Source organism: Diadema setosum, chromosome 4 (genome assembly GCF_964275005.1).
Source record: "Diadema setosum chromosome 4, eeDiaSeto1, whole genome shotgun sequence".
In the NCBI taxonomy this organism is placed as follows: domain Eukaryota; kingdom Metazoa; phylum Echinodermata; class Echinoidea; order Diadematoida; family Diadematidae; genus Diadema; species Diadema setosum.
The window spans coordinates 32,519,892-32,532,347 of NC_092688.1; the positions used below are offsets into that span (position 1 = coordinate 32,519,892).

General features: G+C 37.1%; 1 protein-coding gene across 2 annotated transcripts in view; it reads left to right on the top strand.

The window, feature by feature from the left end:
• LOC140228022 (CST complex subunit STN1-like) overlaps nucleotides 1-8,158 on the top strand; it is a 48,335-nt gene extending 40,177 nt beyond the window's left edge. For both annotated transcript variants that reach the window (XM_072308418.1, XM_072308419.1), the window contains exons 8-9: nucleotides 2,404-2,476; nucleotides 6,550-8,158. In XM_072308418.1, coding sequence (XP_072164519.1) covers nucleotides 2,404-2,476; nucleotides 6,550-6,710 — 234 coding nt within the window. In that variant the 3' untranslated portion in view covers nucleotides 6,711-8,158. The remainder of the gene's footprint in view (nucleotides 1-2,403; nucleotides 2,477-6,549) is intronic.
• The last annotated feature ends 4,298 nt before the right edge of the window (nucleotides 8,159-12,456 follow it).

The following is a 12,456-nucleotide window of genomic DNA, read 5'->3' on the forward strand; positions in this document are numbered from 1 at the left end:
TGTATCAAAGGCGAGAAATCCAATGATTTGAGGTGAACATCATCTCAAAGACTAGTGATCAAGTAAATATTTAGTTGAAGTAGAAGTCTTACCAGAGGACATTTCAGCATTGTAAGGCATCTAAAAGTGGTTGGCATTAGGATTGCCATGTCTCTTATGTCAAAATTATGTGTATGTACTACATTAAATCATAATAATACCTAGCAGCTGGTATTTACCAATTAGTTTAGACTGAGAAGAATGTACTTACTGTCAAAGATTAATATGTGTATACCCAGTGCAGGCCAATGTCCATTGATAGCAAATCTGAAAAAAGTGTACTCTGTTACATGAATGGGATATATCTGTAGGAAATACAGAACACATTCACTAACAAAGAAACTTATCTATCACATGTAGATTTTATGGTCTCTCATATATGTAAACTTCTTTCAGTGTGCCTCAATTTCACTTTATAACCTTTCATGTCACAAATCTTTTTCATTATTAGTGCCATATCACTGCAGTAGTCTCAGAATATATGTAATCCTTTGATCTGTGGATTTTTTGTAATGTCATTTTCAACTAAAGGAAAGAGAAAAACATAATCCGTCAGTAAACGGCTGTATGGTCAACGGAGTTCAAATGTATCTCCAAAACTATTTACTCTCATTTCTTGTAATGGGTCCAGTCATTAGCAAAGCTCTGCTAAATTCTTTGTTTCCTTTGAAGAGTACTAGGCCAGAGGATGAAGAGAAAAATTTGAGTAAGAATGGTGGCAGGCACATTTTAGAATATAATTATGATCTTCTTTCCATTTTCATGGTAGAGGGCTGTAGAAGGTATATCTATTGAAGGGCAACTTAAAGATATAATTTGTCAAAGAAGGAGTATATCTGTTTCACAGTTACTCATTAATATTTTAAAAGCTATGAAAAAGGGTGACACGACATTTGCTCCTGCTTCTCTTATTTTCGACAAGGACTTGGGGTTAGGTTGGGATAGGGTTTTAGGTTTAAGTTTGATGTGAGGATTAGAATTAGGGTAAAGGTTATGTTTGTAGGTAGATTGGCTTTCGCTAGCATGCACATATTTTGTGTGAGCAATTGAAGAGTTTGTTTGCAAAAACCGATAAGTCCATTTTTGAAGATTTTGAAGTACGGTCTCTATCATAAAGTACAAAATAATACCTTTTAAATGATATATTGGCCACTACATATAAAGGTACATTTTTGAAGTTATGGTCAAAAGAAGCAAAAGTTTTCTTATCATTCTCTTTATTTTTCTTGACCTTTAATCGCAAATATCTCCATTTGGCAAATATGGACTTATCGGTTTTTGCGAACAAACTCTTCAATTGTTGCAGGAGCAAATGTCTTGGAACCGTGAAAGACTGAGTTGTAAGCCATAAGATATCACACTTTCATTATACAACACCTAATTAGAATGTAGCTATCCGATTGGTCAATTACCCATCACATGACATTTAGTTAAAAGTTCCATCGCACGCTGTGGCTGTCAGCCGTGCAATTTTGTTTGAGCAAAAATGGATAGCACATGGCTGACGTCACCCATTTCCATAGACTCTGGTGTTACACTCACGCTTGACTCGAAGTTTCTGTTGTATCACACGGCTCTGATGTCACAATAAACCAACATTTGCCACACGCACTCAATAATTACAAGCACGCTTACAAGCGCATACTTGTGTCACTCATTTTTGTAAACAACTTCAGCTGATCGGTGACTGCGACTGTGCAGATACTCATTCGTCTTTCACGGAAAATGGTACCATTTCTGTGCTAAATTCAAGAATTTGTGTGAAGAATTTATTGACGTTCGAGGTGTTGTATAAAACATAATATAGTGTATGGTCTTTACTCGTGCAATGGAACAAGATTTCGCACTCGGTGAAAGATGAGGCGCACTGATCAACTCGGCTTCGCTTCATTGAATAGAGCGCCTCTATCTTTCACCTCGTGCGAAATCTTGTACCATCACACTCGTGACCATTCACTATTTGTATACTATCACCCTATTTGTGAAGTTTGCCAATGCCCATACTGAGTGGGAAAAGTGGATGTCTGGTCATTAGTGGGAGGAAGACATGCGGGTTGAAGATATTCCAGTACTAAGATGCAAAGTTTACGATATCTTGACAGAGGCAGACAGATTTGATAGATGATTATGACCTGTTGTTCTGTGCCATTGCTTTTCATTTGCTCATAGAAAGACACTCACAACAAACACTTGACACTGGGTTGTGTATATTCATGTCGTCATAGGAAAACATGACAACCGTTAGCAGCTCGATGCGTACGTGGTCTTTAACCCAGTCGGTATGCTGTTGAAGGGGACAACAATATTGTGATTTCCTGTTCATTTGCGTCTTTCATTAAAGTGTCAATTTTTCTTTTCCGCCAGCCCACGCACGGAAATAAGAGACTGAATGACAGATTGCTTGACATTCTTCGGGCAGACTGCCAACTTCCAAAGTGTGAGTACAAACATCATTGATGTCTTCTCTTTGACTGCGTATGCCATATATTCAGTGAGTCTAATTTTTCGCAAGTCAAAACTTCGCGACTATTTTGCGAGTGGTTAAACTCGCGAATGTGGAGCACAGTACTGAACAGAGAAACGTCTGCATCCACGTTACCTTCACGTCGGGAGCATAGTTAATATTTTCGCGTTTTTAAAAATCGTGAATAGCACCCAACTCGCGAAATTCGCGGAAGTTAAAACCTCACGAAATATTTGGCATATGCAGTAGTTTTATACCAGAGGACGTCAAATAGGGAGTAGGGATAGTCTTCCCCTTCCCTCCATCCTTCTCTATCTGTAATATTTCTCTCTATATCTTTTTTCCTCTATCTCTTTTTTCCCTCTCCAGTCCTCTGTATCTCTTTCTTCCATCATAGCGAAGCAAAAAAAAAAAAAGACCGGAAATCGTTTCATCTGATATCCCATCCTCCCCTCCCCTTCCGTCTTTTGGTGTCTTAGAGCATTGTATTACTGTGACATCTGGCAAAGCTAATCATGCAAGAGGAGAAGAACACCCCATTCCCCTCCTTCAGCTCTTGTTTTCGTTTCTGTCACGAGACCCGTCGTTGGAAAACATTGCAGCCATGGCAACGTGGCGTAATGTTGTGGTGATGGTTGCTTCCTCTCTGTCTCTTACTTTCTCCTCTTCCTCATTCTTCCTCTTCCTCTTCCCCGTCCCATGAAGAGTGTCTCAATCATGATATTTAATAGAGCAGCTCTTCTTCCTTGAGCAGCACAATGTTTAGTGTCATTGTGTTTTTTTCTACAACCCTCGATGATATGCTTTTCATGTTTCACTTTCATTGATGTTGTTAGTACTGAAAGTTGTCATCAGGAAGGCATAGGAACATATCAGAATCTTACAAACAAAATAAAGAAAGGAATTGTCCCCCTCCCCCATCTCTCCCTCTCTCTCTCTTATTACAAAACAAGAAATAAAGATAATTGTGGTTTATCAGGCCCGTAAGTGGAGGGGGGGGGGGTTCATTTTGTTCCACAGAACCCCCCATTTGCTCCTTAATTGGTATTGCTCAGTATGTGTAAAATAACAGAATTGAACGTAAACTTGAACTAAAAAGTCCACTTTTTCTGATTCTGAATCCCCCCCCCCCCCCAATAAAAATCCCAGTTACGGACCTGTTTATAAAGTGATTGTTATCATGATTTATGTAAGGATTATTGTTTAATTTTCTATGCACTTTACATACATGTGCTAACAGTCATACACACATATATAACAGCATTGAAGTAATTACAGTTCTAGATTTAAGAAAGTCATGAAATAATTAAGTTACAAGTATTTTCAGAGTAGCAAATCAGAACTTTACTTGCATTCTACTACTAGCATTCAGCATTTTGAATACCGGTGGGTCTTGAGAACAGTCATAAATAGTGCAATTGAAGGTGTTTTCTTGATTTCTGTAGACAGGGAATTCCAGACAACAAGGGCAGATGCTAATTGAAGGCTCTATTGCCAGATAATGATAATAATAATAATGATGATAATGATAATGATAATGATGATGATGATGATGATGTTGATGATGATACTGATAATAATGATGATAATAATAATAATAATGATAATAATAATAATGATGATAATAATAATAATAATAATAATAATAATAATGATAATAATAATAATGATAATGATAATAATAAGGTCTTATCTACCAAGAATAGCCTCTTCATTGTTACCACTGCTCTACCAGAGGGCCCTGCCATTATCATTACCCTAGCGTTGCCAGGTACCTATTTATACACCTGGGTCGAGAGGGACATGGTGGCTGAAAACATCTTGCCCAAGGACTTGGGTCCTCTGATCGGGAGTCGAGAGTCTTATCCACTATGCCACAGCGCCCCACAAATGTGGGGGCGCTGAGTTTGAGTTTTAACAAATTGCACAGATCAAAGGTTTTGTAAGCACTGGCTGTGAGCTGTAGTATAAGAACAAGAAAGAGTGGAAAAATGATGAGAAGAGGAATGATAATGGTAATGGTAACAGTAATGGTAATGGCAAGGGTAATGATAATAAAAATGATAGTGACTACATGTGAAGCGCGAACAGAAGTTATAATAAAAATGTTTCCAGACTAAACCGTATACAGATATGGTTTAATGAGAAATATAGTGATATCTCCTTATATTTGGGGCTTTATTGCAAAAATTTCATATGGTAGGATGTTTCGTGATACAACTGACCTGCACATATGCATCAAATGTGATATCTTGGAACATTTTTTAAATCACTGCTTCCAAAGGTAAACAGGACCTCTAAGTTTTGGTTGAGATTTGTGTGTTTGGCAGAGAGTCTTCAGTAGATCACTCCAAAGTTTTGAACCTACAACAGATAATGCTAGATCATCCTATGAGCGTTTGATTTTTATGACCACTATATGTAAGCTTTCGCTTGTAGAAATAAAGGCTTGCATTATTCAATTACCTACTCCAGCTGAGCAGTATGTACAATGAAAAACTAGTATGTATTTGTAAATGATCAAGTCGCAGTTGTATTCTCCTTTGCCTGATCAGTCAGGTAAACTTTATACCAAGTAAGATTAAGTTTGTGCTGTGCTAGAAATCAAAATACACATATTTGAACCACCACGACAAAAGGATCCGAAAGTCACTGACGGCAGAGCTGAGAAAATCGAGTTTGAAGTCAGATCATCAAAATCAGTCAAAACCATCAACTAGTGGCTGGTTTTGTAACTCTTGCTTGGCTTACGATATGACACCATAGATCAATAGTAGGCTCTGATAACTTTGTTGTAGCTGTTTTTCGACAATAGCAATGAAGAACAGTACACAATTATTGTGCATTGATTTCATAAAAATGTCATGAGGGACATGAAAACACAGTCTCTACATCAAAATGGATTGAACCTTGGTACAGTAGCCAGAGTGAAGTCAATAGATTAAAACCAAAAAGAAACAATGACAAATAAGGACCTTTCCATATCAATATAGGGGGAGTTCCTTTGCGATGAGCCACATCAATATCATACTTCTCTTCTATATCTTCCAGCCTGCATTAATGAAATGAACAGCTCATATTGCAAAGGTTGATAAATCACTGTACAATGTTTATTTTGCAGTGGTGAACACCATCACCAAGTATTTTACAAGGAAGCTGTGCAGCAGACATTGGGTGGTAAAGATTACCATGAGATGTGCGCACAGCAGATGTCAACAAATACTTGAGTAATCGTTCGCTCGTTATGAAAACTAATCATGACCCATAACTGATTTATACAACAATGAAACTAAGCTCCGAAAGCAGAAGGACTCTCCTTCAGTATAATATTGTTTCATTAATCCCTCCGATGCTGATGTGGGATTCTCTGTCAAGTAGATTTTTCTGTGCCAGGGCAGTGTGAGAATTTCACTGACGTATTCATCTTTTGTGTCGTTTACATGTCTGTTGGGTGTGCATTACAGCTGTGTTGTTGCTGTGGAGTTCACATGTAGTTGCTGTCAAGGAGGTTATGTGACGTAGGCTAGATGTGTCTGCACTTCCTCGAGGAATTAAAGGGAGGCACTATGAAAAGTTGAGAAGTGACATGAGTTGATGTGCAGAGCCTAACTTGAACCCCTTTTAGACCATCTTCACTCTCTTTGCCCAACTGTAAGTAGTAAGTCAAGCAAGCCTTGCGCCAGTGTGTTGTGTCCCTAAAAGTCATCTTCTCACACACAAACATTAGATGCAACGGGAGCAGAACGCGTCCCTCGAGTTGATACTTAAATCATTGTTTCCCGATGTAACACATCAGTTACCACAATGAGGTGAATCAATAAGTGATGACGGACCAAGATTTTGTGCAGCTTCTTCACGATCGCCGTGCCAACAGCTCCAGCGTTCAGCGCCACTTCTCGATCACTCCCTTTGGTTGCCGTCCAAGTTGAATTGCACGCAACAAACCACATCTAGGACGGTAATAGTCCCTCCCGTAGCCATCCGTAATTCTCCTAATAATCCTGATGAAGGTTGTGTGTTTCTCTTTCCCTTTTTCCTCTGTACAGACGAGGACGGCTGCCACTTCTTGCACGTCACGGATCGTCTGCACAACATGGCGGGCTATGAGCACATCAGTGCTGATGCGGTGAAGGAGGCCCTCACTTGGCTGGAAGGAGCAAGCGCAGTCATCAGTACAACTGCCAAGCACTACATGGCGGTCAGCTAGTAAAGGGCCGACATTCAAAGCCAAATCTTGCCTGTTTAACAGTCAACGTTTTCTGAAATAATTCCTTTCCGATTCCAGCATGTGTTTCGTTGTGGGGTCAGTTTTTACTTGTGTCTTTCTGGGGTTTTTTCTGTGCTGTAATAGTCATTTTTAGTGCAGTAAGAGTTGCAGCTGCTTTGTCACAAAAATTGTTCATTATTTTCAGTATAAAAAAAATCGAAGAAAATGGAAAGTAGCAAGTATCAGTAATGAGCTGATGACACGAACCACATATTACAGATTGACCACTGTTCTAGTCTGCCGGGTGAATTAGCTTCCTTTCAAACTCTCTTTAACTTTCTTTGCGTAGAGCTCATAATTATAACATCTGACTTCTCATATGCACCAAATTGCAGTCAATATTATTTCATAGTTTCATCTTGCAAACTACAGATTATTCGTAGGTGGCATTGTTGTTAGTTTGTTTACTTCTGATTTTGTGTATGCGACCTGCCGCCATGAAAGCATGATAAGGTGTCTGAACTTCAATTTTCTTATGTGAAATTGTGTTTTCCAGAATGTAAGCATGTAGATAACACATGGTTTCTCATACTTTACAAACAAGATCCTATCACAGAAACAACAAAGAAAAAAAAAGGAATTCTAGCCACCATGTCAAGACAATTCTTTAAGGACTTTTCTGAAATGAATATGCAGTCAAGCATTCAAAGGCAGAAGGTATGGGAAATATTGTTGCCTCATTCTGTTGTTTTCTCTCATGAATGTAAAAATCATTTGTCTATCAAGTAAGACATACTTCCTCAAGTGGCTAGGTTACAGGGTCTTTGATGCTGCTCGAAAAGGCTCAGGTCATACTTCCAAACAAGAAGCCAAATCAAACAAGACCTTGAAAAATTGAATTTCCATATCAGTACATATCACCTTGTGTTGAATTTTTCTTAGCTCTATAGATTTGTGACTTCGTGAGGGATGAGGGAACAGAACAGATATTATCAAAATGTTATAAAGATAAAGAAAAGAGGAGAGGTTTATGATGACAATTATGTCTATGCTGTAGTTTGTTTGTTTTTTTATCATATCTCTCTTTCTGAGAAACAAATTATTTTCTTTTTCTTTGTATCTCTTTACATCTACTTCCCTCTGTATCTTCTCTGTCTATTTTTCTGCTGCCTTGTATCTGTCAAGCTTTCTCTCTCCCTCCCATCCTACACCGCCTTTTCCCCTTCAGTCCGTTTTTTCCTTCTAAATGAATTTCAGTTTCTAGAGTTGTATGTGGAATGAAAAGTCTCTCCATGCTTTAAAAAAAAAAAAAAAAAAAAAAAAAAACTTCCAAGAATAAAATGTGGCAAAAGAGTAATTTTGGAGGAAAGATTTTTGTCGTGAGAACTGTCGTTAGATATATATATATCACCAAATATTTGACCTTCATGTACTGAAAGGATGATGCTTGCATGTACTGTATTCTTCTTTCAAAGAAGAGAATAAATAACTTTCAATTCTCCGGAGAGATAATAGCAGTATATGCACTATCTTTGTATTGTGTGTTAATTATGATATGTGAAGGTATGGTTTTGTATAGATTTTACCTCTGCACATTCCATTATGTATCTGTTTTTCCCCGTGTTGTAAATGTAATTTTTACAACAATACACATTAAAGGAGAACAGATATGTATATATAGATAGAGAGATAGATAGATAGATAGATAGATAGATAGATAGATAGATAGATAGATAGATAGATAGATAGATAGATAGATTGAGGCAATGCAGTAATATCAGTAGAACACATCAGAAAAGTTTAAGGAGAATCAGACAATCTGTTCAAAAGTTATGAGTTGTTTGGTTTGTTTTTTCAAGTTTCAGTGCTGCCCTCACTGGGTGTCAAGACTTCAGAATTTTTTGTGCCGCTACACTTGTACAATGATATAAAGAAAACTCAAAGAAAGTTCAATATATGTTTTCACTTTTCTGACATAATCAAAGAGCACTGACTGACAATTTGTACCTCTTTCAGAAAGCAGGGGCAGCAATATAATACCCTTATTATACGGGGCTGTATTATGTAAGTAGGAATTCAAGGGTATCTGTGAGTAACTGAAATTTTGTGGAATTCTGTGAATATGTTCTTTATATCGTTATACATGTGTGTTGTCATGAACTGTAGTAGTCTTCTCATCCGGCGATGGTGGCACAGACATTTTAGAAGTTCAGAACTTGTGCATGAATTGTCCAAATTTCCTCATGTGATCTACTGATATTGCTGCATCACTCAATCCACATGTATATAAATTATGTTTGTGTGTCATTCCCCTTCAAGTAAATGATGAGGACGAGAAATGAAAATGATGTGATGACAAAGTTTAAGCTATAAACATGAATATACAGAATACACATACACGCACACACCACACACACACACACATACACGTCTATGGTGGAAACCGAGGACCTGTGTGTCAGTAGGACTCTTGTCAACCAAGGACTCATTCGTATATTACCATCCAACCAAGGACTTAATACAATTACGCTAATCGATGACCTACAAACATGTACCCCTACATGCAAAAACAGACCGTTTGGAATGGTCTGCGTACCGAGGACTTCCTCGGTTCTCTCTGTAACCTCGGTTTAAATGTAAAGTTCGTAGATGTGTCCTCGTTTTACACCATGGATAAGTGCGCGCACACACACACACACACACACACACACACACACACACACACATATATATATATATATATATATATATATATATATATATATATATATATCTATATATAATATATATGTAATTATATGAATATACAGAATACACACATACATACATACATATATATATATATATAATATATATATAATTATATGAATATACAGAATACATACATACATATATATATATATATATATATATATATATATATATATATATATATACATATATATATGTGTATGTATGTACATATTTATATATTTTCATTGATATAAACATGAGCAGACTCTTTCTTTGATGTGTGTTAGCATCTTTTTACAATAATTATCTGTTACTGGTTTATGTTATCTCAAAGGCCAGGAGGAGGTCATTCAGTCTTTACAATCCAAGGAAGAAATAGCAGAGTGACGTTAGTTGGAATCATGTATGTTGATACAGGTTTTCTTCCATAAGACGGAAAGCTATGCCATGCAAGGCTGTTAGGAGTGCGTTGTTTTGTGTGTCAATATTGTAGCAATCATACAACTCGGGCACTGCACACATACACTACACACACACAAACACACGTGACCTTATAGACCAGTGTAGATTACAAAATACAACTTCAATGGCTCAATTACACTCTGTGTTTTGAACAGGTCGAGGGTACTACTTCCTGAATTTTGTGAATAACACACACGCACACACATTTTTTTTTTTTTTGTTACAACAACAGCTTGTGAAAGATTTGACATTTCAAATATATATATATATATATATGTACATATATATATATATATATATATATATATATATATATATATATATATATATATATATATATATATATATATATATATATATATATATATATATGTGTGTGTGTGTGTGTGTGTGTGTGTGTGTGTGTGTCATGGCTACACACTGTACATAATGTAATCCCCATAGTACACACTAGTAGTTCAACAAAACCAAACAAGGGGAAAAAAGAAAATACAACAATTAAAGGGTTGGTTTGTTGTGCTGTTCCATTAGCTGTAAACATTGACAAGCCTAAACCAGACTGGGTATCGAGAGTACTAGTGGTCATTTTACTTGCTTTGATTGTCCAGAAACCTGTCGTTGACCACTTCATTTAAATCTTTGCATACCAGAGGACGCTGGCTGCGTTTTTGGCCCTCTTATTGTGTTCGAATGTTTGGGGGTGTTGCTAGATATTGGGCATTCCTTCTTAGTTATACATTATTTGGCCATCTTGTCAATGTTTCTATCAGGTAATCAAAATGAAAATGATAACATGACATGTCGGCGTAATCTGCGTCAGAATCTTGGCACCATGCCAGTGTGTACATCCAATGGTATCCATAACATCTTTGCGTCAACCAGTGTGTTTCTTTGTTCTGGTAGATCTTGTCATTTGAATCTTAAGTAGGTAGTATCGCTTTTCTCTAGAGGCAAATTATTTTTTGTTTTTCCTTACATGGTTTTATGCAGACCAGTTTTGATTTCGGAGGATCGGCTGGCAAGCATCCAAAGTGATCAGAACCATTGGTGTCGTCATAGCTGTTTGATGGTCATCCAAAGGTCACCGAATACAATACGACTTAACAGATCTGCGGTTTTTTTCCCTGTCGTTTGGTGCTGAAACAGAAAGAGCAATTTAATTGCGCGGAAAACCTCATCAAATACACGTGAAATGCGCTATTGGAAAACAAACAGTATGTTGTCAATTTTGCGAGTTGACCAAAATTTAACCTTTCTCCTTTTTTTTTTCTTCATTTATGTTGAGCTAGCGCAGTAATAAAAGTCCCGTTAATAGGGTTAATTATTACATTGTTTTTATCGCCACGCTATGAAAGCTTTGCGTCAGAGCAGTTAATTGCAATATAGGACCTGATTATATGATAAGGTCTGAAAGTAGTTGGAAAATTTCACACGAGACTGGTATACATCTGCCGTTATTCCTCAATTTTTTTTTCAGGATAATCCCGAATGTGATACATCTGTACACTTCTGTAGAACGTTATATGCATTACTGGGTTTGTATCCGTTAATGAATGTCTTTTTGTTGTGATCACTTCCTCACTAATCATCGACGGTGCCTCTTCAGTTTACCAAATCATGAACCTGAACCTGAATGTCCTCGCCCACCTGATTCACTTGTACTTGGAATTGTATTTTGATGATTTTCATATTATTTTATTCAGTGATATATATTGTATTTTGTTTTGAAATAATAAGAAATATGTAATCAATTGAATTTAATTATGTGCATATATATATATATATATATATATATATATATATATATATACATATATATTTATAAAAGCGCAGCAACAATGGTGATGCATGTACTTTAATTACTAACATAGAAATTTGTTAGGAGATCGAGTTTATCTCTCAGCTGATGCCGATTGATCTGTACCCCTTCTAAGTCCAATTATTACAAAGTTCATTGGTTTCCTATAGACCTTTGCTATATTATCGAGGTCACTTTACTGTATTACGGTGACGGGAGCTAGGATACTCTGCGTAGAACGTGAACGACTTCATTTCGTCGGACCGCCCGCTTTGCATAAACAAGGATAACACGCTCTTGAATCAAAATGTTTGTTCTGGCGTATGATAACAGAAGGGTGCTCATTTCTGTGCATTCCTCAGTTTTTACTGCCTCAAAACGAGGGACAAAAATTTAACGCCGAAGTTTAGCAATGTGCAGTCTTTGGTTTTACTCGACAGCAGGCCCTACCCTCACCGGAAGAGGGCGTGCTTTACTTTGTAACGTGTGAGGAAGCGAATCGGACTAGATAGCTAGGACAACGCCAACTTCTATGGTATCGGAACTCGTCATCCGTTGTTTAGGAATCAATCCGTCAAACCTGGAATCCCATGGGACCTGAAGTTCATTAGACGTTGTGCGTCCCAATACATGGGATCTAATACCATACAGATGCAATATTTTTCTATGCATAAGACATGTGAAATAATAATAGGTGCCACCGATCAACACCAAGACATGAAAGTATTCGAAACAAGCAGAAAGAACACTGTT